General features: G+C 50.5%; 10 protein-coding genes across 10 annotated transcripts; 4 read left to right on the top strand and 6 right to left on the bottom strand.

The window, feature by feature from the left end:
- Window positions 1-148: 148 nt before the first annotated feature.
- Window positions 149-1,972, bottom strand: J7T55_014838 (multicopper oxidase; the record flags this gene model as incomplete). The annotated part of the gene is made up of 3 exons (XM_053131819.1): window positions 149-328; window positions 398-1,625; window positions 1,686-1,972. 3 exons carry the CDS (start codon window positions 1,970-1,972, stop codon window positions 149-151), a joined length of 1,695 nt encoding a protein of 564 aa, XP_052990198.1.
- A 283-nt stretch (window positions 1,973-2,255) lies between these two features.
- Window positions 2,256-3,361, top strand: J7T55_014837 (uncharacterized protein; the record flags this gene model as incomplete). Its single annotated transcript, XM_053131818.1, has 2 exons — window positions 2,256-2,431; window positions 3,112-3,361. 2 exons carry the CDS (start codon window positions 2,256-2,258, stop codon window positions 3,359-3,361), a joined length of 426 nt encoding a protein of 141 aa, XP_052990197.1.
- A 1,346-nt stretch (window positions 3,362-4,707) lies between these two features.
- Window positions 4,708-5,432, top strand: J7T55_014836 (cytochrome p450; the record flags this gene model as incomplete). Its single annotated transcript, XM_053131817.1, has 3 exons — window positions 4,708-4,846; window positions 4,931-4,981; window positions 5,062-5,432. The coding sequence occupies 3 exons, from the start codon at window positions 4,708-4,710 to the stop codon at window positions 5,430-5,432; spliced, it is 561 nt and encodes a 186-aa protein (XP_052990196.1).
- Window positions 5,433-5,689: 257 nt separating this feature from the next.
- On the bottom strand, window positions 5,690-6,888 carry J7T55_014835 (short chain dehydrogenase; the record flags this gene model as incomplete). Its single annotated transcript, XM_053131816.1, has 3 exons — window positions 5,690-6,154; window positions 6,221-6,740; window positions 6,821-6,888. The coding sequence occupies 3 exons, from the start codon at window positions 6,886-6,888 to the stop codon at window positions 5,690-5,692; spliced, it is 1,053 nt and encodes a 350-aa protein (XP_052990195.1).
- A 535-nt stretch (window positions 6,889-7,423) lies between these two features.
- J7T55_014834 (uncharacterized protein) lies at window positions 7,424-9,487 on the bottom strand (the record flags this gene model as incomplete). The annotated part of the gene is made up of 3 exons (XM_053131815.1): window positions 7,424-8,786; window positions 8,853-9,250; window positions 9,314-9,487. The coding sequence occupies 3 exons, from the start codon at window positions 9,485-9,487 to the stop codon at window positions 7,424-7,426; spliced, it is 1,935 nt and encodes a 644-aa protein (XP_052990194.1).
- Window positions 9,488-11,554: 2,067 nt separating this feature from the next.
- On the bottom strand, window positions 11,555-13,147 carry J7T55_014833 (FAD dependent oxidoreductase; the record flags this gene model as incomplete). The annotated part of the gene is made up of 1 exon (XM_053131814.1): window positions 11,555-13,147. One exon carries the CDS (start codon window positions 13,145-13,147, stop codon window positions 11,555-11,557), a length of 1,593 nt encoding a protein of 530 aa, XP_052990193.1.
- A 1,645-nt stretch (window positions 13,148-14,792) lies between these two features.
- On the bottom strand, window positions 14,793-15,879 carry J7T55_014832 (uncharacterized protein; the record flags this gene model as incomplete). The annotated part of the gene is made up of 2 exons (XM_053131813.1): window positions 14,793-15,591; window positions 15,716-15,879. 2 exons carry the CDS (start codon window positions 15,877-15,879, stop codon window positions 14,793-14,795), a joined length of 963 nt encoding a protein of 320 aa, XP_052990192.1.
- A 1,762-nt stretch (window positions 15,880-17,641) lies between these two features.
- On the top strand, window positions 17,642-19,063 carry J7T55_014831 (uncharacterized protein; the record flags this gene model as incomplete). The annotated part of the gene is made up of 3 exons (XM_053131812.1): window positions 17,642-18,644; window positions 18,745-18,959; window positions 19,037-19,063. 3 exons carry the CDS (start codon window positions 17,642-17,644, stop codon window positions 19,061-19,063), a joined length of 1,245 nt encoding a protein of 414 aa, XP_052990191.1.
- A 2,523-nt stretch (window positions 19,064-21,586) lies between these two features.
- Window positions 21,587-22,108, top strand: J7T55_014830 (uncharacterized protein; the record flags this gene model as incomplete). The annotated part of the gene is made up of 1 exon (XM_053131811.1): window positions 21,587-22,108. One exon carries the CDS (start codon window positions 21,587-21,589, stop codon window positions 22,106-22,108), a length of 522 nt encoding a protein of 173 aa, XP_052990190.1.
- Window positions 22,109-24,079: 1,971 nt separating this feature from the next.
- On the bottom strand, window positions 24,080-25,556 carry J7T55_014829 (taurine catabolism dioxygenase; the record flags this gene model as incomplete). Its single annotated transcript, XM_053131809.1, has 8 exons — window positions 24,080-24,119; window positions 24,175-24,212; window positions 24,278-24,329; window positions 24,387-24,445; window positions 24,496-24,560; window positions 24,682-24,907; window positions 24,974-25,062; window positions 25,115-25,556. The coding sequence occupies 8 exons, from the start codon at window positions 25,554-25,556 to the stop codon at window positions 24,080-24,082; spliced, it is 1,011 nt and encodes a 336-aa protein (XP_052990189.1).
- Between the last annotated feature and the right edge of the window lie 137 nt (window positions 25,557-25,693).

Raw genomic sequence — 25,693 nt, 5'->3', positions numbered from 1 at the left:
TATGTTGCTTGAAAGCTATGTCGTTTATTCTGGCCCCAGGCCCATACATTAAGCTAATTAATACATTACGTCAATAGAAGAACGCTTTCCTTAATATCTACAAATGAAATGCCCATATCCATGTGTCGTGATGTTGATTACCGGTTGTCTATAAGCCGGAGTCGTCTTGGACTAGTTTCGCCGTGTTGGCATAGGCATTCCATGCGTCGCATGTCTCATTCAGCTCGTCGCTGTCGATGAGGCCTGCGATTTCGGACTGCCTTTCTAGCATCTGAACAGCCAAACCCTCGGATGTGTGCCAAGCAATGTGGCAGTGAGTGATCCACACCTGGAGACAGAGAATATTAGTATATGATTTGCAAGGAGTAGCATGAGATACCAGGATATGTGAACTTACTCCGGGGTTGTCTGTGACAAAGGCAAAGGCGACCCAGCCACTCGCCGGCAGAAGGACAACATCGCGGCGGGGCACATTGACGGTCTGGAGGTTGGCCGTGGAAGCGTCATACTTGCCCGACCCTGAGCCCAGGACCCAGAAGTCATGGCCGTGCAAGTGAAGAGGGTGTGCGGCGCCAAGGCTGGTCTGGACGATCCAGTAGACCCATTCGTTGGCATTGGGCAGCTCGTACATGTTCTGCTCGGTCGCCCATGTGTTGTTGTTCTCATTGACCTGCTGCAAGGAGGGGTAGTTCCACTGGTTGATGAAGGTGCTGTTGCCCATGGACCAGTAGAAGCGGCCGGCGGACGCGGCCACGGCGACGGAGAAATCGACGTTGACGTCGGCCAGATCCGAGGCGTCGACCTGGACGTAGGGCACCAAGCTTGTCTCGTCGACACACTCGTCAATGGCAGCGTTGTCGTTCGCCGAAGAAGTAGGGTCTGCTGTCGAAGTGCTATCGTAGCGCACAATGCCCTTGATGTCTCCTGGGTTGGCGTTGTTGGAGCAGGCCGTTTGAGCGATGGCGCGCAACCAGTAGTTGTCAGCTGTGGCGTTGGCAGTCACAATGATGTCGTACCGCTGGCCAATGGCGATATTCACGACATCAGTGGAGTAAGGGTTGACGGAAACAAAGTCGCTGGCAATAACCTCCATGGTGTGGTTATCAATGGTGAACTTGAAATGAGTGTCGGCAGCTGCGTTCACCAGCCTGATACGGTATCGAGTTCCGGCAGTGAAGACTGTCTCATGTCGTGATCCAACAACAGTTCCGTCGTCCTGAGTGAAGGTATTGGTGCCGTTGATGAGTCCGGTATCCATTGTTGGAGGACCACTGACCCGAGACACAAGAGCCAGGTTATCTGCGGTGTCGTGGGACCAGTCGGCCAAGATCATGGAGCCCAGGTCAACGTCATAGTTGGCAGTGGCAGGCCCGTTGATAATGATGCCACCAAAGACACCATCCCAAGCCTGGACGTAAAAGTGCGAGTGCCACCATGATGAGCCGTACTGGGTCGCTCTCCACTTGTAAGTAGTCGTCTGCCCAGGTGCTGTAGGGCACTGAGTGATGGCAGCAACGCCATCGTTCTGGTTGGTGTGGTTCTGGCGAATTCCATGGAAGTGAATAGATGTTCCATTGTCCTGCATCGAGTTTGTGACATGAACGATGACAGTATCACCCCAGTCTCTAGAAAATCAGGTCAGCACATGCACAATGTGTTGAAAGAGTCCAGGAGTCATATCTTACGCGATGATCGTTGGTCCTGGGATCGTCCCATTGACAGCCAAGACAATCCTCTCCACTCCGTCGGGAGCAGCGGTGGTATTGACGATGTTGAACCAGTATTCCCTGGTCACACCGGTGTCAGGAACCTCATCGTAGTAGTTGGTAGAGATATCAAAGTCTCCCCAGCAGTTCCGTGCGTCAGGCGAGTTAACACATCGCTTAGACAGCGAAGGTGACGAGAGACCAGGAGCTGCCGCAATGAGTGGCACAAAGGTGAGCAGGGAGAGGAAGGCACTCTTGATACCCATGTTGACTGAAAGAATGTTGTACCGGTCTGGGTAGAAAGGGGAAAACGAAGGTTGTGGGGCGGATTAAACGACAGACCAGCTTGAGTGCAGCTGTGTAGAGTTGAGACGACTATTCAGTCGAGAATAGAAAAGAGAGATGCGCTGAGGATGGAGATGAGATGAACGATTCAAGGAAGACCTCGTCGAGGCTTTATGAACTATTGTGAGGCTAACATGATCAACACCACGAGCCTATGCATCGGCCCACATCGTCTCGGAAAGATCGATACCAAGTCCTAAGTCCATGGCCGAGTCAGATGTGAGCACTCAAGCCTCCTGCCGCCTGGCCTCGGCCGAGCTGGAGTGGATCTCAGGAGTTGTCACGGATAGTCGCCGTGGCGTGTATGGGGATGACTGGAGTCGTATGGACCTTGCTCGTAGCGATTCCGAAATCCCACTGCAGAAGTCTCTCGTATTCTTGTGGGTGTGTGTGCGTGATGATACCGCATCATGCATTTTGCCCGCTAGGTCACCTATGCCCAGTCAGGTGGACACTAGACCCATGGGCGCCAGGGCAGGAATATCTGCAAGCACGGCCGTATCAGCGTAATACTCGGATCTATTGAAACTTATCCGAGCCCGACATCCCTCGTCCGCGCGTGCCGTCCGGGGGGTCAGATACGTGGGTTCGTAATTGGCATGTCCCTTTTGGGATGTAATTCCCCACGCGGTATCTATGCGGCTCAAAATGGCACGATGCAACACCTGGGATATGCCTGCAAAGGGTAGCATGCACGAGCCTCCTCCAAGGTTTGTCGCCATCGAGCACGGCATTTATTTCGCTCCCGCAAGAGTGACGTCCGGCAAGACGGCTCAGAGCTTTGTGAACGTATGAGATGCTTGTCCCTAAGCATCAACTCCTTGATGATGCATTGGCGGGTAGAATTGATGGCGCTTGCAGGATGTGCCTTGCTAATGTGTAGTTACCAGAAAAGCTCAAAGGTTTGGACAATGCTACTATAGTGCAGCATCGAGTGGATGTATCTCGTGGCACAGACATCCTGGCTTACGCGTCAGACGGAGCCCACATAACAAACACCAAATATTGCTCGGCGGCTCAACCCGAAATTCAGTTAACGATATTATCATTGACAACACAGGAAGATGCAGCCACTCGGCGAGCGTCCGTGCCGTCATATTGGCTGGGATCATCCGCCTGCATGCGTGGGCGGTGTCAAGGGTAAGCTTGCGACGAAATGTGGATATTACTCCATAGACGAGAAACAGGAACCAACTGCCGCCCAGGCCCTGCCAGGACATTCGCAACACCACTCTGGTGGCGATACCTGTGATGAGAACGGGCTGTCAGGTTGCATGTCGCTCTACACGTGGAGATGTTTCGTGTTTTAGCGGAGGTTCGCACAGACTTGAAACATGTTCATCCTTTCTGGCGCAACAAAAACGCGTAAACGGCCTCTCCACAGATCGACTCGCCAGTACTCCTGGATCTGCATTGGCACTTGATGCCTACGAATACAATGTTTCGCCTCTACCGTCTGGACTGATGCGGTGCTCAATCGGTCATAGCTCCTGCGCCACGGAGGCGCGGATGACAGTCAAATAAAAGGCACGGCGAGTGCATGCAGTGTGGCAGCCATTAGTATCGATAGCCCAACACATCACACATTTTCGGCATGTCTCCTCTTTCAGGGGAAACGAACTTGCAGAAATGCAGGTCCAAGAATACGAAAGGTACACAAAGCTCTACTAGGGCGAGAATATGCAGGAGAAGCTCGCGTGGTGGAGTGCCTCGTGTACTTCTGATGGATGGATTCACCGTTGGTCTGCATCCTGAGGATGGGCGCCTAGCAGCAAAAAGTCATTGATAGGATCATGAGGAACACATGTAGGTTGTCTATCACAAAAAATCCTGTTTAATGTCAAGCGTTCCTTCGGATATTTCGGGACGGCCAACAGAAGCTATTGATAAGACGTTGAAAATGCATTCAGAGTTATTGGATCATCGACCGTGGAGCTTTTCGTCGGAAAATTTCAACCCTATTATGAAGCTTATAGCTCCATAGGTTCCATGAAAACGGGCGCTAGTCAAAGGAAAGGAGTCCGCAAGCCAGGATTGATCCGCGTAATGCAGTGGGGTTATGTTTGAGAATATTGAAAATTAGCCCCACCCTCCTTTGTGATAAACAACGGTTGTGTAGTCTCGATAAGCCCTTGCTAGAGGCTACAGAGTATTCTTGTGCGCCCCTGGAGGCGGCTCAGACACCCCGGGGGCGCATAATCTTGTGTATCCACCGGTATCCATTCCGGCCTGGGTACCTAGTTGGCCTCCGCTGCAACCTCCCCACCCACATGGTTAGCCAAGACTCCCAGACCTCGACACCAGCAATCATTTCCGGGGCACACAGACCCTTGACAATTGATCACTTGATGCACGTCCTGTAGTATTCAGGTACGAGACTGAGCCGCGTCAGCACCCAGGGGTTCACCAACCATCTCGGTCGCTCGGGCGAACACCTTCAAGGTCCGAACCGAAGACATGAATAAGTCATGAGTAAGGTAGAGCGCGCGCAGTGTATATCTCCACATTATTTTGAAGATTTGTTCGGCTTGAACATTCCTGATCACAATATATACTATACTTCGTGCTTCTCCATTATTCTGCTGGGCCACATTCCCCAATTCTTGTCTTCACACTCGTTACACATCACCATTCATTCGCTCTCTTTGTTCGCACCATGTTTTTCAAGACGCTCACTCTCCTTCTCTCGCTCGCGACTGCCGTGACACCGCGGTCTGTCAAACGCGATGAAGGCACAAAGCTATATGCCTACGGCAAGGGTATATCCGGACTTGAAGTGTATGCTGGGCTCAATGGTAAGTGTGAAATTTTTATATCAAATATCGTGAGATTAGAAGGCAAAAGGAGACTACTTGGCTGACCATGCAACCAATATCCAGGCACCGCGTACATTGCAGCCTCAGCTGGATCCAACCTCACTGAGCTGACTTGTAAGACTAATATTTGTTTCCCTTAGTCTACAATGCATTTGGTGTGTCTCAATTTCCCAGTTGCGCTAACAAATACTCAGGGGCCTCCCCATCCATGGACACTACCTGGAATGTCACTGCGAACAGCACTGATCCAGACTTACCTGTCGATACCGGCAGAGTGTTCTACATCATCAACTCAGAGACTGCCTATGAACCATGCGGTTTCAAGTCCCCTAATGAGACTATTCCCGCTGACGCCTCCACTACTGGCTTCTTCTTGTTCGGGAAGCAAGCGTTCTGGAGCGATGGCTCCAGCTACGAGGCTCAATTCTGGGCTCAGACCACCAGCGAGACGGATTTGTACACTCTCAACTGGAACAAGGCCGGTACCGATCAGACTGACAGCGTCCCTGTCACTCTCAAGACCGTTGCACCTACCACGTTGGATCGCACCCGGCACCGCCGTTAAACGGCTCGTTGTGGGAAGGGAACCCCTCGGGGAAAGGACAGAGTAACAGAGAATTTTGCGGGCTGATGACGAAACTATGAGAAGGACAAATGGTTGATATTTTTGATTCTTGTAATATTAATGGCAATTTACTTCGTTCTTTCTCGACTTTTCTGTTTGACTAAGTGAGTGATGGTTTATTGTATTATCGAAGAGCATAAATCAATTGAATTTCAGTTCAGTTTGTAACTATCAAAAGCAGGCAAGCCAAAGACTAGTCAAGCTCGGATGTTCTTAGTGATGCCTGGCTGAATGCCTTCCAACACTTCCATCAGCTCCTTGTAAACTCGCTCCTGAACTTGCGCTCCCTCCTCACTCAGTACGAATTTACTTGGATCTCGGAGTATACAGTTGTCCATGTATCGACCGTGTGTCTCCCTGCTAGCAGCTGCTGCAGACATCAAAGTTCGAGACCCCATTTCTGACGTCCTTCCTATTAGTCGTACGGCAACTTGGAGCACACCCTGCAGAAGCCAGGGTGCATGACGGAAAATAGTTGAATTGCAAAAGCCTGGGCTGAGAGCGTTTACAATGACAGGATCATTGGACGCCATCTCGGAAGCGAGCTGCCTAACGATGAATACCTCCAAGAGCTTTGATGTATTGTATCGGTCTTCGTTCATGTTCTCCTTTCCTTTGAAAGCCTCAAAGATTTTGGGCTGATGCCGCTCGGAGAACTTTGCCTAATATGGTGAACGTCAGCCACCCGGATATTATTCATGTAGGAACTGTATGAAGGATTCGCATACGAAGAAGTGAGCATCGGAGGACACCACCACTAGTCTCGGCTCGACATTGTGCCTTGCTGCAGTCCTCCTCAGGGCAGGCAGCAGAAGCAGGGCCATCAAGAAAGTCGATACGACATTGACAGCTATGCTGCTCTCGAAGCCTCCGTCACACTCAACGTAGGTCCCGATTGCCAAGCCGGCATTCTCGACAAGGACATCCAGTCGGTCCAGCTCGGTCTCCGCGCGGCGGCAGAAATGCTTGACGCTCTCGAAGCTGCCGAGGTCGACCTGCCAGACGTCAACGACGCCATGTGTTGATGTAGACGCTTCGATATCGGCCGCGGCGGTTTTGCCTTTCTCGAGGTCGCGACAGGCCAAGACAACCTTAGATGCCCCCAGACGGCAGAAGTGACGCGCGGCTTCCCGGCCGAGACCCACATTAGCGCCGGTCACGATTACTGTTTTCCCATGATACTCGGTTTCCGGGTAGGGCAGAGCACGTAGTTGACTGGTAAGAAAGTATGCCGGGTACCATGCAGGTCTAATATGTAATATGCCGGTCAGTTATTTCCACGCTTTGAAGCGCGCGACTCGCGTGGCTCGACCGGGATGTTGTCTTACATGCTGAAGTAGTTCGCATCTGTCAGCCACGACAATGCATGCCGTGTGGGCGGGGACGCGTTTGCCATGTTGGTTGGTGCTATTCTGGTAGCGAACTATTGAACAGCGGTGAGGATGGTGCAAGCTGAGGGTTTACGTGTCGGCAGACTTAGACGTCAATAGCGCCCTGACGTTGAAGTCAACCATGAAACACTCTGCTGTGACAGCGCTACCCCTGATAGATCGTCCGAACACCGTCCCATTATTGGGCTTGGCAACGTCCTCTAAACTGGCAAGCGCCTCTTTCACGCCACCTTGGTGATCTCCCCACACACAAGGCTAGTTGTTTGGCCCGGTGCAAAGGAACGCCACCTCCCAGAGGAACGGATGCACCCGTTTTCGTGCACCTAGCTATGCTTGTCATCTTCGTGTTGAAAACTACGGTCCCTAAGCTGACGAGAGTTTCGCCACCGCAGTCAATAGCAAGAGCAGTGCCACGAAGGATCATGCACCATAGAATTACAATTATCTCAATACGGTCGATTGGGTCACACATCCCTCGCTATCTTTCACCCAAATTCCAACTGTAAGACCTCGCATGGAAGGAGGCGCCGGGCTTCCGGATCAGAGGCTCTTCGTCTCTGCATTCAGGTGTGCATGTGAGCTTTGCGATGGCACCCTCATTAGTTCCAGATCTCCATCTTTCCCATCGAAAGGCTTCTTCCGTCCCGGAAACAGGACCGTCGCACCGGTTGGTGCAGGACTGTCCTTTTTGCGAAATCCGAGCCCTCCACGCTCGTACATCCTAAACTGGACATGGTTGTTCATGAAGGCATGGGGGTCGTCGATGCAAAGCGCACAGAGTAAAGCGATGACACCGAATGGAATGGTTGCGCAGAAGAGGATCCTAAAACTGTAGCCGTAAGCGCCACGTAGCGCTTGCCTTAGAGCACTCCGTACTTGTGGGCTCAAGTCTGTGAGTTTGTCCGGGGTCCCGACATTGTAGGCCACAGCATCGGCGAGTAGTTTGTTGAATGCAGCATCAGTCGGGCACGCGCCGAGTCTCTCGCAGACAGGTCGGAGCCTCTGGGCAGTCACACGTTCAGACGTGGTTTGAAAGATATAACGGAAAACTGCATTCCCGACTGCTCCACCGGTTGATCGGAACGTCCCTAGGAATCCAAGCGCTGTGCCGAGTTGGGAGTGAGGAACATGCATACCAGCAATCGCGTACGATAGGACCGTGACCCACGTGAACATTGGCACTCCGAGGCCAGTCAGAAGTATGTAGGCGTAGTAATTGTTCGGGTCAACGGACGCCGCTGAAAGTGCGAGGAACACAACCTGCATCGCCATCGCTACCACCATTTGCCACTTGATTGTGCAGCGTGGCACGTATTCCGGAATCCTGTGGGAGATGATAGGAAAGACGACACCAACAAGGAGCTGAGTCACTGTATTTGGAAGTGACATGACTCCTATTTCCATCCCGTCTGTAGTGAACATGAGCAGAGAGCCTTGAGGGAGCAAAGTGCTCATGGCGTGAAAGTTCATTCCGCTCATGAATAGAACGACGAGGATGGCGACATAACGGCGAAACATCTTAGGCTTGAAGAGATTAAGTGGGATCATCGGGTTGGCCGCCAGCGTCCAATCGTAGATGACACCTAAAATCAGGGTGGCAGGGCCGACAGCGAGAGGCGCAACGGTAAAAGGATGATTCCAAGGGAAGGTCTCTCCGCCTAAAGTGAGGCCGCTGACAAGAATCACGAGCCCAGCAGTAATGGAGAGCAGACCAATATAGTCCAGCTCTTTGAATTGCTGCCGACGAGTCTTGTGGAAGTCACCCCTTGGTCTTGAAACAGGCCAGTACAAAAGCGCTGTAGCCTTGAACGCGAGAAAACTCCACAGAATCGCGATGTAGTACACCCATCTCCAGCTAGCGTATCGGGCGACTGCATTTGCGAGAACTCCAGAAATGGTTGCCCTGATAACCAGGAATCTCATGTTAATGCTTCGGACCCAATATCACAGTTCATTGAGAGAGACTCACCAAGGAACGTTGATGCCCGCCTCCACTATGCCAACTGCCAGCGCTCGCCATTTGTTCGGTAGCATCTCAGTTGCTGCAGCGAAGGCGTCGAAGAGAAACCCGGCGCCCATGCCAATTAGTGCCTGAGCAGTGATGATGATTTCGATACTGCGAGCAGTGGCCCCCAGTATGCATCCAATAAAGACGAGAAGATTCCCGACAAGAATGATATTGCGCCTGCCGAATATATCGCTCAGGTATCCTCCCACTCCAGCTGCCGACGCGCTGGCAACGGACCACGCGCCGACAACCCAAGGGATCAAGTTCTGGCCGCCGACTTCCTCAGTGACCACGACCAGAATCGAGTTCAATGCCACGAATGTTAGCCCAAGAGGCGCTCCAAGGGAAATTGCAAGGGCCTGGTGAGATGCCGCTCAAGTTAGCCATGCACACGGGTTGAGTGAGCGCGGTGACCAACGCACAATCATTGCTGCCCATGTCTTCTTTCCAACGTACACAAGTCGTGGGTTATCGAAAAGTGCCGCCCTGTGCGGATCCTCTTCGAACTCGATAGCCGCCTTCGTCTCCTCAGTCCATTTCTCCCAAGAGTCCTTCTCGGGCTCTCCCCCAACAGCCCCAGCCTCATGCTGCTTCATGTTTGTGTCCTAATAGACGGCAAAAGTGTCAGAGCAATCGGCCAGCGAGCGTTCTTGACACAACATAGGCACGATGGTTTGCAATAAGGGAACGATAGTGCGGAGCCACGTGTTGAGCAATTGGGACATTGAAGTTGGACAGCTTCGAATCCGATCCCAGGACAGCATATGAATAGGTGGACCACATCGACCACATATTGTACCTGCATCAACCCGACTTCCATAGCCTGAATATGTCAGCCATTTGACCGTGAGCAAGGGTCTGTTAAACTTAATTGTAAACGAGTTTCAAAAGAGTATCCTTTGCTCGTGGACACCACCCCGAAAGTAAACCTTCTTTGCTAGCCAATCGCACCCGATGTGACGGCAGACCGGGATGCCCACATCGTCCCAAGAAAAGCAAAAAAACCTTAATTCTGGAGGTAGCTCTCACGACTGTGACGGAGATCCACGCTGATCAACATTGCGACCTCCTGACAGGCTGACACTGTGACTTGTGCGTGGAAACTGCTGGCGAGACACTGGCACCACACAGACTCGCCACCACGAGAGCTTAAACAACGCTGCGTCTTGGCACCCGTACTTCTACAGATCGGAGTTCGACGTTTGCCCGCTTTGCTGGTTCATTTGGCATCTTGTCCTGCATTGCTCCTTCACTGGATGAACAGTTCTCGGTCCTAGCCACGAGAAAGCGAAAAGGATGTGCATATGCATTCGTAGCGCGCGTTGCCTAGAGCTCATCCCGAGTGTTCCGAAGAGGGAACTGCCGCTCTTAATATATTGCGTGACGATCATCTGCTTGTGTCTCATAGTCAAATTTGACGGCACAGCTACCGAAAGCCACCGTCATATTATGTGCCTAATATTGCTTCAACTGCCAGAAATCATCCAATAGGACGTGGCCACGGAAATCAACGTCAGTTATGGATGATTTCTCATGCCATACGGCGCCGAGAAGCGACTTGCCAATCACGACACACATCAACATAAACAGCCTTGCACGAGTGACTTTTTCGTTAAGCTGTCCTTAACTCATTACACCACGCAGGTAGGTTCTGGAAGCAATCTCATGTTGCTCCAGTTGCCCTACGATGGCTGGTGTCGAGAGTACTAGCATGGGGGAAAAGAGACGGGATGCAACCAGATGTTGCGTCAAGGCATCGGGACTCGAAAGTTCTTACCAGTTCCGGGAACTTGGGAAACTTGGAGCCGTTAATTTTGCTATGGAACAGACCGTACTGTTGCAATTGGAGCCTCATCACGACAGCACTCGAAAGTATGTTGACTGTAGAGTCGCACATTTGCTTATAAATGCGTTCACACATGGGCCTTTTGTCTGACTTGTGAAGATCTGCCGTGTGGCATTTTGACTAACAAATTCTCTGCCACGGTTTCAAGGGGGAGGGGTTGCGCATCTCGAGGTTTCTCACCGGCTGGCCGTAAAAGCTTGATCAGGTTTCCACGTGTGATAGATAAGCTCGATGCATTTGTCGGACAATACGCGGGAAAAAATGCTGTGAAACCTCTCATATTCTTCCGTCGGAAAATGACAGTGACCAAGGGTTCAATATTACCGTACCATTCATTTGCCGCCTCAATAGCATACATCTGAGATTTCTCATTGTTATGCTACCTTGTATGTCTTCTTAAGACCAACTTCGCGCACGCATTATTTTTCCCTTTCTCAGTGTTGTGATTTGTGGAGTTGGTCAGACCAATTCCCAAACGACTTGCTGCTAAGGCGGGCGCAACCTTTCCGTAGGAGAAGCCTGAGATCACAGTTCATACTTGTGCCTCATCTGGCTCAATATGAGCAGCGACGTTGCAATCAAAGTCGCGTTTCGGCCTCGGCTTTGCGGCAGCGACACGGCAAAATCTCAAGCCCGATATCCTGCCATGCTACTTAGTCATATTGGGCAATGTGGTAGTGTTTCAGGGCTCAAAACATGTTTCGACGCATGACATCTTGCACTCGGATGCTGCACTGCTCTTTTGGCAATCTTTTGCTTGAATTATATCTCGCTCTGTTTAGAACCATGTCTTGCCACCGTGCTTGGTACAAAAGATCTAGACCGCTGCCGACCTGGCATACGCAGCCGCCTCGTGGCCCGCGACTCGTCCAAAGACCACGCATTCGAGCAACGACGAACCGCCCAACCGATTGTCCCCGTGGATGCCGCCGGTGATCTCTCCAGCTGCCCACAGACCTTCAACGGGCCTTAAGTCCTGTCCAGCTGCACCTGAAACCAGGATTTGGCTCTTCTCGTTGATGGCAGCACCGCCCATGGTAAAATGCGTGATGGGAGTGACTCGCCCGACACAGACCTCCTGCTCGTCATCTGCGGCAGTGCCTGCCAGCCTCCAAGACCCAAACGTCGTTCGTCCAAATTCGTCTTTCGCCTTGCCAGCCGCAACTTGTGCATACTCGTGGATTGTCTGCTTCGTCGTCTCATCCAGATCTTTGACTTTCTTCTTTGTCAACAGACCCTTCCATAAATAGAACCCAATGTGTGATGACGCCGCGTCACACGCTCCGGGATCGAGTAGGAGCTCAACGTCCCATTGAGTCAATGCCTCGACACTCTCCTGGTCTGGCTTTGCGGAAGGGAGACTCATGATGACATTGCTGACATGCTCCCTCGTGTCCATCTCGTTGACAAAGCGCTTCCCCTTGTGCAGCAGAATTCCTCCCTCACCCCTCAGCATTTCGGCAGCCAGGAACTTTACCCTTGCCTGAGGATCAGAGGGAAGAATGAAACCTGTCGGATGGATCTGTACACTTTCCATGTCCACGAGATGAGCACCTAAATCTGTGAGTATATTGTGTGTTCCCGGCCTGTTGTCGTTTGTCGAGGGGAGACCGGAGAGATCAGGTCGGTATTGCTTCAACAATCCCCAGGTATCACCCGCAAATCCTCCAGTCGTGAAGACCACAGCGCCTTCAAGCGTGTGTGGCGAGCCTTCTTTGGTGTACTGGACCCCCTTCACGGCGCCTTTATCCTCGGTTGCTGTCAGTATCTTGCTGACCTCACATCCCGTCTGAAGTTCGAAGTTCGGGTCCTGTTTCAGCTTCTCCAGCAGCCCAGTGACAATTGCCGCCCCAGGCGGGAGTTTGCCGCCTCCTCTGTGTGTGCGAGGGAAGCTGTGGCCGCCCAGTTGTGCGACCACGCTTAGTTCAACTCCGATCTCGTCCACCAGGAAATCAACTGCCTGGGCAGAGGAGCCAGTCAATCTCGAAATGAGTGACTCGCGCTCCTTCCGTCTGAAGTTCACCGCAGAGTCATCCGCCTTTGCAAGCCTTGCGCCCGCGGATCGGACAGTGTCGCTGTGAAATGACGTGTCAGGCCCCTTTTGAAATCGGGTCGGTGCTCCATTGATCCCCGACGAGGCCTTGATGCTGTTGCCGCCGGGCTTCTCGGCGCGCTCGAGGAGCCGGACTGCCGCGCCGGCCCTTAGAGCAGAGTACGAGGCCGAGAGACCGGCTAAGCCGGCGCCGACGACTATGACAGTCGGGGACTGTGTGTTGGGTGGCATAGTTTGACTGGGCGAGGTTGTTCCTTGCTCAGCAGCGAAAAAGTATTGCCGGTGATACACGAAGACAGTAAAGGCGGTCAAGAGGAAGATGAGTAGTAGTTGGCGCCTCGTCATGCCAGCATCCATGGCTATTGGACTCAAGCAGGGTTGAAGAAGAGCATGTTTTCGACGCGTGTTTTATACGAAAACGGCAGTCAGCGCACGTCGTTCTGGTGCAACCTTCAGGCAGACCAGCATCAGACCATGTTGTCCATCGAGTGGCATGATCTTGGCATTCGGCTCACGGAGAAAGGCCGTGTTTCTCCGGCGAAACCTTGACCTTCCGATGACCACACTCGAAGCCGTCCGTGGCTTACTAGATGTCACATGATATACTGGTATTCAACACGAATGGTACTCCAGAAACTACCAACCTTCGTTGGGGGTGCTTTCTTGCCTTTCAGATCTGAACCCACTTATGTATGCTAGGCCGACGCCACTTTTCACAGACCACCTCAGCCACCTCCTGAGCCGGCGCCACACTTTGAAGTTCGGAATCCTCATTGCGAAAACAAACGAGCCTTTTTGGTGATGGAAATTTTGGATAACTAGCACAAGCTTGCATGGGTCTCGAGCTTGATACGAATGGCACAGATCCAATCAGCACTTAGATACCACGAAGTATGTTCCAAATAGACTCGGCAGTATTGATTCGTGTCGGGGCGCTGGAAAAGTCTACAAAATGATATCGCATTAAATTCAATGCGTGTCCGAATATGGAGGCCCCTGCTTCCATCGACTATTCGCGCGCTGTCCCCCATCAGAGAACTTATAGAATTCGGCATGGCAGTAGATCGTTATCACACAGTGGTAAGTGTCGAAGAAATGGTGATCCTGCCAAGTGTCTCAGTGGTACTGCTGTCACAGTCCTCGATGTCTGCGAGATCTTCGTGACTCTTGCAAGCACCACTGGTTCTCACCTAGTCTTTCAGACACATACAGACAGGCGTAGCAGCTACTTTTTTGAACTCGTATCAATTTGGGCGTCACAAGGTGTCAAAGGATAGCAGTAATTTGTGACATTCGGGAGCAATCCGTATCTTTCGAGTGACATGTTGGTCAAGCGGCAGTCGAAAGCTACATGGAAACTGCGACGGAATCAGTTGGGAAGCTTGTACACTGTCAATACTGACGAGTACCCGCGCCCTGTCAGCCCTAAAGGATGATACATTTCTCACATGCACAGGAAGATGTGTCATTGACTCGATTCAACGCAATGGCAGCCGCACGCACATGTTACTAAATTGGTCATCTAGAAATTCCTGGTTCAGTGAGGAGCTCATTGAACATTCTTGTATGACTCGACAGAAGTATCTAATGTTCATGCATTAACAAAAAACGGACGCAGTCTGTTCTGCCTTGGAATGCCTGAGACCCGACGCCAGACTAAGCATCGCCTACCGCTTGCAGTATGGACGTAGCCTATAGTAGAGATTGACGCTCGAGGGAATAGACGAACAGGATGTTAACGCCTTGCCGTCATATTTATCCTCAATTAGCCTCTCACAATAGGCTGAACACATGAACTTTGCGGTTGAAGATATTGTACTAAGCGAGTCAATGCGCCAAAGACAAATCTGATGCAACCCCTCTTGCCTGACGACCACAAGTTACGGATTACCGGATCGCAGCTCTGAATTTCTATACCATTGATTTTACAGAGTGTTGAGAATATCAAATGCTGAACAATCCGGACATGTATTTACAGACCTAGCTTGAACCCTGAGGACTTTCAGCTTCGGCTCGCCATCTCTTGCTCTACGACCGCGGCGAGTTCCATGTTATTCTCCTCCAGAAAGAAGAAGTGACCATTACCCGTGATTCCAAGGTCACCAAATTTCACCCAAGTGACGTCTTTCACCCCTGCCTGCTGGAGATACGAAATGAAACAGTGATCGTATGTAATGTGAGGGGAGTTGGCAGCGGTGAACATCACGTAGGGCACCTTTGCAATCTGAGGCAGAGACCGAACCACGGTATTGTTGGACTGCACAAAGCAGGAACGGTGTGCCGGCGTGTCCTGGCCGACTTCGACCGTGATTAGGTCTTCAGTGACATTTGCGACCGGCGGCTCGTATGTGATGCGAGTATTGGTCAGCCCCCAAGGCCGACTGCGAGTACGTCCAACGGATGGTACTGTAGAGTTGCCGATAAGGCTTTGAAAGGGAATATTTCCTGGCTCTAAATTGATTGTCGCCCGCACACGCTCGGGACACTCGTCTGACATCAGTGCAGAGTAAGTTGCTCCCGCTGAATGCCCCAACAGAAATGACTCTCCAATGAGTGACAGCAGCTTGCAGCCTGCTGCCCGCATCGAAAGCTCTTGGGAAGTGCTGTTTGACGTCAACGGGACCGTTGAGGCGAAAAAGGCGTCAAAGATTGGGTCTCCTTTTGTTCCATTTCCTGGCCACTTATCATGGCCCTGCGACTGAGGATACGCATTGAGAATCTCAGGGGCAGTGAAGCCGTTCTCGTGAATGGATACTGTTGAACCGAGGCGTAGGGGGTATTTGGCGACATCGTTCTGTGCGCTCCGCCCATTGGCAGTTATATCGAGTATGTAAATCTGATAACCTTTCTCAAGGAAATACGATGCCCATCCTTTGCGATTATCTGGTGTATTAAGCCAAACATTCCCGGAAGGAGGACACATACTCGCCTCCAATGAAGAAGATATCTCGGTGGTAAGGAGGCCCTGCGGGTTTGCAATCGGGCTTCACTGCATTGATACCAACGCAGCTGGAGTTTGATGCAAGAGATTGACCAAAGCCAAAGGCAGCCCAGGCGAGCAGCCCTGCACAGGAAAGATACCCATTCATGTCTGTGAACAGTTCAATCGCTCGATGATGACTATCGTCTAGCTGTTAAGACTAGCCAATTGATTATGCACGTTGAACGTGGTCAAAAACATAGTCCCTGCCATGTAAATGCTTCGGGGCCCAATAGTGCTTTATCTGTTGAGATCCATGTAAGCAGGCGGGCAGGTAAGGCACTAAGTAAAATTGTCTCAGCGGATGTGGATGTGGCCTTGCAGATTATTGGGCCTGTAAATGGGCTAGCAGGGCCGTAACGGCGCGCCTCCACAAATCGCAAATTATTGTTGTGTGGGATTCCCTCAATCAGGGTACCCGGAAGCCCACATCCATCGCGGTCCGGGAAGTCTAGAACTTCGGAGAACAGACCAGATTGATATAGATTGCAGCAAAAAGGAGATTCAAACCGGTGGGTCGGTAAAGGCAGACGGAATCGGGCTATGACCGAAGCCTGCGGTATACCGGCCCAAACCTGGAGCAGTACTAACTGCTGTGGTGCTTCAATTTTGCAGCCTACTGTGCATTATGATGCCTATCATGACTACCGGATTTGCTGACTAAAGATCGTGTCAACAAGGATTTTCGGATGCCCATGTTCAGGTTGGTGTAGAAGAGTGCCAGTGCCAAGTTTGGCAGAAGAATGTCTGTAAGACTTCAGTTCATACTCACCAAGTTGATTTCCGACAAAATGCAGTAGCTCAATGAACATTGTCACAAGCAGAGTACAGTCATACTGTCGTCAAAGCAAGGAATGTCGCGAAAAGTGCAAAATCAGAAGTCTTTCCGTGTACGCACAATCATTTGACAAGGAAAACCCCTAAAGGGATCAACAGTATATGGTGGGCGGATAATCGATCGTATGCCCGGCTTCCTTCCTTGTGACTTGAGTCATATCTTATTCAAATCTTGCTCAAATTTGATGTGAAACTTATATCGTGTTCCCAAAACTTCTTAGGTATGTCCAGGGGAAAGCAGTGTTACTCAGTAAATCTTCAATTTGACCACTTCCAGCCGTTGATGCAAAGGCAAATTAATTCCTACTTATCCAAGAGTCAAATTGAATGAGGTCGTTGAGCCAGATTGCTCGGGATCGGGACTCGGTCGTAGCAGTGTCCGATGTCGCGATAGATGTTTCCACCGGCATTTGTTTCTCAACCCGACATATACTAGACTATCATATCGATACTACACGGCTCAGGAACGCGCACGTGAGGGTGGTGTGGGGTTTTAGCTGCCACGGGATCGGCTGCTGGTAGACCTGCCATCCGCGAGAGCGAAGCCGAAGCACTTTGTGAAGTTACAACTTCCAAGAAATTGGGAACTTAGCAACTGAGCCCAGAGCTGGGCGCGACATCTTTGCCGTTGTCAGGAGTCCGCCCAGAAAACCAAGGATGTAGTGGCCTGTCCAAGCCTTGACTAAAGGACAGAAGCCGAGACCGAACCAAGCGGTGCGGGTCAATAGACCTTCGGGAAGTCCAAGGAGACGGTCCCCTTAGTTTCGCCAAGTTGTAGCCAAGGACACAAGCTCCCTCACGCTGCAGGAAGCGACCGCTTCATCTTCCCCTATGCACGGCAATTGTTTAACTAATATTCGACAAATCTTGCCATCTCTAAGCTCTAGCCGCCTCAGTGGTGATTTCGTGAGCTCCTTACCATGGCGTTCGTGGCATATAAATGTGAGCGGTGTGCCATATGAAAGATTTTGACAGAACGTTTGGCACATAATTTCCATGATCTTAGTAGTAAATTGCTCTCATCAAGTCCAGTCATGGCAGACAATCAGCCAGAACAGAAAACCGAGCTTCCCCTCAGCTCCCTCTCCCGAGCTCTGGTCAGTCGCCGAAGCCACAGGTCACTGGCCTCCCAATTCCGATCAAATAGATCTGCAAGAGATGTCGAAGCCTCGGGAGCCGCGCACTCAGATCCATTGGGACTCTCACCTCTAATAAAAGCAGAGTCAGAAATATCATCTATACAGGTGGAAAAGAGACGCAAAATTTCCATTCACCCCGAGAAGCCTGTCAAAGAATTCTACGAAGTGCAAAATGAAGAGATTCGGTCCTTCCTGACGCCCGTGGAGCAGCATCAGCAGTCCCTAGAGGACACTCAATCCGCCTCGGGTCTCCGATATCAAATTGCCGTCAAAGGCAGCCTTTGCGCCAATGTCTGTCTCTCGGGTCTGCAGCTCTATGCCGCCATCTCGTCGGGGTCCCTGTCGTTAATTACAACTATGGTGGACTCATGCTTCGATCCCTTCTCGGGACTCTTGCTTTACTTGGCCCACCGGACAGTTACAAAGGCTAGCCCAACCAAATACCCGGTCGGCAGAGCGCGCATATCCACAGCTGGCAACATCGTATTTTCTTTCGTCATGTTCACTGTGTCAGTCGTTATCTTGGTCCAGGCTCTCCAGACATTCATCGAAGGCTCTACCGCTGAAACGCGCCCTTTCTTCTTGCCGTCCATCATCTCAGTGTCAGCAGCTTTCTTCACAAAGTTCTGCCTGTTTCTGTACTGCTGGACCATCAAGCATCTGTTTTCACAGGTTGAGATTCTTTGGAGAGACCATCGCAATGACCTCTTCCTCAATGGCTTTGGTATTTTGACCTCAGTCGGGGGCAGCAAGCTGCGCTGGTGGATTGATCCAATGGGAGCCACCATACTGTCCGTAACAATCGCTGCTCTTTGGCTGCACACGGCATATGATGAATTCCAACTCATCATTGGGGTGTCGGCGGAGCGCGAAACGCTGCGCTTGATCACTTATATCGGTGAGTCTTGTGTGTACTCCGGTCTTGAGATTCCGATCAGAGCGGCGAGGTCACGAAGTCCACTGTGTGTGTCACAAACTAACCTGCCACAATCATGCAGCCATGACCCACTCGCCAGAGATACAGCAAATTGACACAGTCCGGGCATATTACTGTGGTCCACGACTGATTGCAGAGGTTGATGTTGTCATGCGCCCGGACGAGCGTGTCGAAATCGCACATGACGTGGCAGAGGCGCTGCAGATCAAGCTGGAGAAACTTCCTTCCGTAGAAAGAGCATACGTCCACATAGACTACGAGACAAGCCACAAGCCAGTAAGTGTTTTCTTAGTATTCCCCTCCTCGGCAACCAATAGAAGTTCCTTGGCACAACAAAATCTAACAGCCCGCAGGAGCATTGTCTGAAAAAGTTGACTTGAGTGATGGAGCTGGAGTTCGAAGGCGCAGTCTATGTTTCACCCCGTGGCTTAGAAAATCCCCAGTCATCTGCGAAGACCTCTGTCATTGAGCAAAGAGCTTTGCGAGTGCATTAACCTTGGGAGGCAGCTAAGTAAACCTGATTTAAGAAGAGTTGGTCAAATACAAGGAACGAGCGAATTAAATACTCAATGTTGCACTATGGTGCCCCCAACTCGTATGTCTCAAAGGACAGGACCTAGGCTTTACGCTTTTCCCCCTTTGACGGACCTCTCATCTCGAATTCCAGTACTCATGCCTCCAACCACTGCAATGAAAGGATTCAAATTCCTTTCACGTGGCTTTGAGAGTGTCGATTCGGTTCCTTGAGGAAACTAGGTGTCGTCTCGGCCATCGTCTATGTGGTATGTGGAACATCACAGGCACTTTCATAGATAGAAGTAACCTGCGACGGCGACGCCTATCATGACGATGGATATCCACTGCAGGAACATCTCGCTCTCGGTTTCCTTCATCCCTTTCGTTATGGTAGCTTCCCACGCGGCATTAGGGTCATTCCTCTCCGCCTCGGTGATCTCTGCGCTGCTTGACTTTTTGTTGGCCATGATAATGTATTGGATAGGTGTAATTTGCTGCCGGTGCTGATTCTGAGGCGTGTGGTGCAATGAGTCGGAAGGTTCGTAAAAGGAAGAGTATTATGGGTTCAGTTTGCCCAATCAGAAATTGACAACGGTCGGGATTGAATGGATCAGATGCGCTAGGTGACGAAACAAAACATTAATTAACTGCCCTCAACTTTCTCATCCTGTGCCAACACAGCGGGTGTTGGTCATATATGTTCTTCGTCGTGAGGATCCATTTCCCGGATCCCTGCATTCCGGACGGGGACGATTGTGGGCCGATGTCTTGTGTGGATCGTATGTTGCCGGCAGAAGTCAGGCGCAGGGCTGGCGGTAAGTAGATCCAACGAAATTAACAATGGAATTTCGCCTATTAGTGGAGCGCTCTCGCCCAAAACTTCGAATCAGCGGCTTGTGTCCGGGTGATTTGTTTTCCAAGAGACTTGATTTACTAGAAAGCCCCAGTTTCAAGGCTTTGTTTTGCTGTAGTTTTCCAATCAGTTCAATCGCATAAACAACCCGCCGACACATCTATTTTTGATTTTAAGTAGCATAATTTAGAAATCCAATTTTTACAAATTATTTCGATCAATTGAGACCGTTGTGGTAAAGCGTGTCAATTGCTATATAATCATTGACCGACCGAATCACAACCAAGTCTGCAGTCACATACGCAAGGCCAGATTTCGATTGCCAGACATAATGGGCAATGCCGCAGGGCCCACATCGCGGATCCTCAACATCGACGTGCGGATATCAGGTGACCCAGAAAATCTCGGCAAAAGACCCGGTACATTTGTCGAATGAGAGGTCCAGAAGGATCGGCATCAATGGTACCTGTGCTGATATATGCAATGCCATACTCACAGCCCTTTCTCGGCATAATTTTAGCCTTTCGTCATAATCTTGCTGACTGACGCCTCATAATGAGGAGACACAGGCGCCCAGGGCTTTGCCGTTCTCGGGCATTGTAAGAACAATTCAATGACCAGATATTATTCGTGACACGTGCACAGTCCATCCGGCCCATAAGTATCAGACATCTCTGAATGCTAGCGAATTGCAGAGTTTCTTCGCTTTAATGTGCGAAGTAACTGTGTTTGCAGGAATATTCAAGTTGATTGGCCCTTCGTACCAGTTGACAAACAATCATTGGTGGATTCCATCATATGGGTAGGATAGAATGGGGAAGATTCTTTTCCAAAAGGAAAAGAAAACACGATTTGAACACCAACGAGCGAGACAACCAAAAGTTCCACGTGTACATGGAAATAATTTGAATTGCAAGGTTTGGTTCAAATAATCGTACAGTCTATATGCATGTTTCCCTCACCGCTTCGTTGTTGTATAAGCTCGTGATGACATGGTCGTGGCATTCGAGTGAACCCTCTTCTTGTTTCTTAGCATACCTGAAGTATAGCAGGCACTCGACGTCGCAGAGCGTGACTAGATTTGATGTGGTTCCCGAGCGACACCAAATTCGCTGAAAAGAAAATCAAGAGTCTGTTTCCTTGTTGTGCGCGCTTCGCGCGCACAGCGTTAGCACGTTATACATTCCTAAGCGGGAGGTTTCATTCCTCATTGCGTTCCAGTGGCGTGGGATCCGCACTCCCACGACTCTTTCCCTCGTCTTCTGAAATCGCCGGTGAAATACATACAGCAAATGCCTTTCACATCTGTATCAGTAATAGAGGTCCTGTGCGCGGTAAATAATGTATAATGACACATTGCACCGCCTTTGCGATTCAGGTTAAAAATGCAACTCCCTACTATTGTACAGTATAAACTTAGAACCCGATTCCACACCTTTTTATCCCCAAGGTCGCCGCCCTAAATTCATTCACATCTTAAGCAATATCGTTTACTTCAAGGCTAAAAGAGAGGGTTCAATCTGAAATCACCAGGATGGTTCTCGTTACAGGAGCCGTTGTTGGGACCGTCGCGACTTGCCCTCCTCTTGTTTCCCTTTTTGGCCAGGCCGGCGCTACCGCTGCAGGTACTGCTGTAATTCCAACTGTCGCAGTGTCAGAGGGTATCGGCATTGGAGGCTCTGTTTTGGCAGTGGGCGAAGGCGCCGTCGTCGGGGCGGGAGTCATCGGCAGCGGTGGTAGCAGTGCCGCTGGCATCGCCCTTTCCACATTTGTCGGACCCATTGGCTGGGCTGTTGTAGGATGTAACAAGAACGGCGATCATAACGGCGACAAGTTGTACACTTGGGATTGCTGGAAGCCTGTGGTCAGGGATGTATCAACGCAACCATCTCACGGGATGACTCTTCACCGCCTGGCTACCCATCCGAACGTTCGATCTATGTCGTACGACCAGGGCGGCCTTTTGGTGGGAAACGTTTTCGGCGAACACTTCCGCCTCACTCCCATCAGCATTAAGGGGACACTGGCTTTTCATGCGTCGGTTTCCTCACCCTGAGGGTCATTTCGATTTCGGGACTGGAATGATACAGGAACACTATGGGGTTTTCCGGAACGGTGAAGGTAGTGTGCGAGATCAAACGATGTTTCAAGTTTTCCTTTTAACCGTGCAAAACCATGCGCAGGAAACATTTTGAATATGGCATTCATATACAAGTCATCGACGTGACCGCATACAAAACCGTCTACCGAAGATCCACTCCGTCGAGGCTGGCGAAGTTGATTGTTTTCCTTCTTTGTTTTCTCCTTTTAAACCACAGACTAGTCTTTCGACCCCGGCTATCGACGACGGAACGATTCGTCGAGATCATATAAGGCGAATGCATTATGACAAACATACGCACAGGAGCTCAGAATCCCATCCATGAGAACCATGTCAGCTACGAGTCTCGATACAGGAGAGCAGAGCTCTATAGCTATGGTGGCTGGTCAATTTGAGGATTATGGCAATTCTGTTTCCGATCTCTCGGACCTCGTTCTATCTCGTGATTGCAGTTTTAAAAAAGCAGCGGCCGAGTTGAAGTCTACGATGATTACTGCCAAGCGTCACCTTAAGAATCTGAATGCAAGGTACAAAACGATGATTCTTGGCGTACAGAAGGCTAGCCTTTGCTTAAGGGCATTCCAACTCGAGCACGTCAACTTGAGACACCCCATCAGGTGGGATTCAAATGCAACGGCAGAGGTCCAGGCGCATGGCAACAGGCGCAGATGCATAACATTGTCGAAAAGCTTGATCACAAAACAGGAATGATTTCAGGCACCAGGGCATGAGCCCAAATTGGCCGTTTGGTCAGTGCGCCACGAAGGAGCCGTCCCTTAACGAATTTGTTCGATTTTGAGGATTCAATTGCATCGGAGTGCGACGCACCATCCGCGGCATTTTCAACACCGGAGTTTCGACCTGTGGGTTCACAAAGCTCAACTCATACTTCCAACAGGGGCACTGTTTGCCCGCAAGATGTGCTTATCAATCGGCCATATTCTGGGGAGATGACGGCGTTAGTACTCTTTTTATTGTTGTTGTTGTTGTTGTTGTTGAAAACGGCGTAGTGACCTGCGCAACAGGCCCTAGAGGCCAATGGGCGGGCTAGTAGCGGCTCTAGTGCTTTTTAGAAGGACTTTGGAAGTGTTGCGGCCACGTTCTCGACCGGTTCGGTGATGGTGTGTGCCCTTCCAGAAAGATGTATCGTCTAGCAAGTCTGCATTTGAGAAGTGGGGGGTCGGTTATGCCGAGGCGTCGCGGGTTTACCGGGACGAATGGAATAACGTGCGGTCACCATATGAACAGAGTAAAGTAGAGCGAAATTTCTCTTCGGAAGATAGTATGAGTGAGAGTGCTAGAAGCGGGTTTTACGACCAGGATGGACTGAGAATACAGCTGACCCAGTATGCCCAGTTTAGGATAAAAAAAGTTTCCATGGTCCAAATTGGGCAATTGAGACAAAACATAAACGTCTTATGAGGGCATTATTATGGTCTTACATTGGTCTGAGTGTCATCAAATTGGCGTTGCAAACTCCAAAGGCGGTGCAGGTTAGTCCTCAAGAACACAGCAAATTGTTTTCGCCCAGCCAAACACCTCAGTGTTCGAGCCCGATCAATCCAAAACACATCATCAGAATACCTTGGGTCTTCGCCGTCGCCCATCTGTGTAGGCACCACGCCCGAAACTGTTCCCACCCAAACGTTCTACCACTGATGTGTAATCCATACCGCCGCACGGACTTGGAGGGTCCTTGATTGGAAAAATAGCTGATGTTTCAAGACCTTGAGCTTGGTTATTCAGACTCATACATAAAAGGGCCCCTAGTACAGACATCGAAATGCCCCTTCCCAAATGGAAACATTTTCGAGGCTGTGAGATTTTCGTTCGATTCCTTGACGAAAATCGAAAAGTCCAGATACGAGGTCTCCCAGGATAGAGCAGACGCCCAGCGACTGCTATCGTCATCACTCCCTCTCTTCTTTAATGCTCATCCCACAGGCTTGCAAGCAGCTTTCGATTCCTTCCGAAGTTTTAGTGTTTTGGTTCCGTCTTGCCTCTATTTGGGAGCAACTTACCCTGTCCACGGCTCTCTAGCATGCTGCACGGCGTGGTTCTGCGGCATAATCAGTCTTCCATACCTTATAACAAGTGTATTCAAGTCTCGCCCTATCGACTTACATCCAGCAGAAGGACATCTCCCTGCTTCCAGGAAACCAATGACCTCGTATTTCTGTATAATCGAGTGAGTAAACTTGCGACTTTAACCATTCTTGAAAGGAAAACCAACTTGATTATTTCCAGAGCCGTGTCCAAATACTTTCGCGGTATAAGAGACTGATCACCGAACTGCTTCCTGTCAGTCGCGAAGACTCAATTCTGAATTCGTCAAAGCTTACTAGAGCTGGTGGCTGGAACGCCCCTTTGCTGTTGATGTGTGGTGGATCCAGCGTTCCTGATTCGACTGCGTGACAGAATCGTGACACTACGTTGTTGAAGAAGGCAGTGTCTCCAGTCCGAGGGTGATCTCGCACAGCTTGCTAACATCAGAAATAGTGTCACTTGATGCTCCATCATTTACTCACCAGGCAAATGTTGCCAGACTCGCAGATCCCCGAGTTTGTTGCTCTCAGACTGGTTCTCCCATGTCGCTGTTGGTAAGCGTCTGATCTCGGCCTCAATCTTAGCTCTCGCAGTTTCTGAATCGTCACTCTGCAGGACCTTTCCTCCGTAAGCTTGCAAGACGGAATTTCGGGCCGACGAAGTTTGATCCTGTGGAGCATTTTCGTAGAAAAGTTGATATTTGACGCCCTTTCAAAGCAGTGTCAGGCTTGAGTTCCGGATTTATCGAGTCAGGAGACATTTGAAGCTGCGAACCTTTCTCTCAATCTCTTTGATGAACTCGGGATGCCTGTCCTTTAGGCGGCGGTAGAGAATGACAGAGTTGTTGATCGGCGTCTCACCGCCTTACAAGATTAGATAAGTCTATCGCAACAACCAGTCACGTCTGGAACCTACCTGTTGTTGGTGGTGAAAGACAATAAAAGAAGACATATGCCGGATAGTGAGGACTTAGGCCGAACTCATTGTGAGGATACACAGGTTGAGTATTCGGCCCCTCGTTGGCAGTAGCAACGTTTCGTGCGTGGATGACACGCCGCACCGGATTACCAATATCCTCATGTGGAGTCCAACCAAAGGCATGTGCGAATTGGGAGAATTCCTCAGCATTTTTCAGACCCAAGCCTTGGAAATATATCGCGCCATGTTGATCCAAGAGTTTTCTCAGTTTGCCACTTGAAGATAGCTCTTTCGCTTCAGAGACGAGCTCTGATACATCCGCATTCGGCTCGGAGGAAGCGAGTGATAGTGGGAAGTCCGTGTTCTCCGGATATGGGTCCGGGAGCTTCACGGAGGGGCCGTACGGGGTCGGCTGAAAAGCGCCGGCGATGGATCCCATGTTGACGAGTCCAAGTCAAAAAGATGACGAGAGCCAGAGGAATGGCAATTCCATCTACGACTACAGTCAAGAGAGAAGTTGTCCTTTCTCAGTCGCCGGCCAAAGTGTATTTCTTTCATTATATTGTTGCACTCATC

The sequence above is a fragment of the Diaporthe amygdali genome, assembly GCF_026229845.1.
Source record: "Diaporthe amygdali strain CAA958 chromosome Unknown NODE_28_length_639089_cov_64_968398, whole genome shotgun sequence".
NCBI classification, from domain to species: Eukaryota; Fungi; Ascomycota; class Sordariomycetes; order Diaporthales; family Diaporthaceae; genus Diaporthe; species Diaporthe amygdali.
This window is presented reverse-complemented; position numbering and strand designations above follow the sequence as displayed.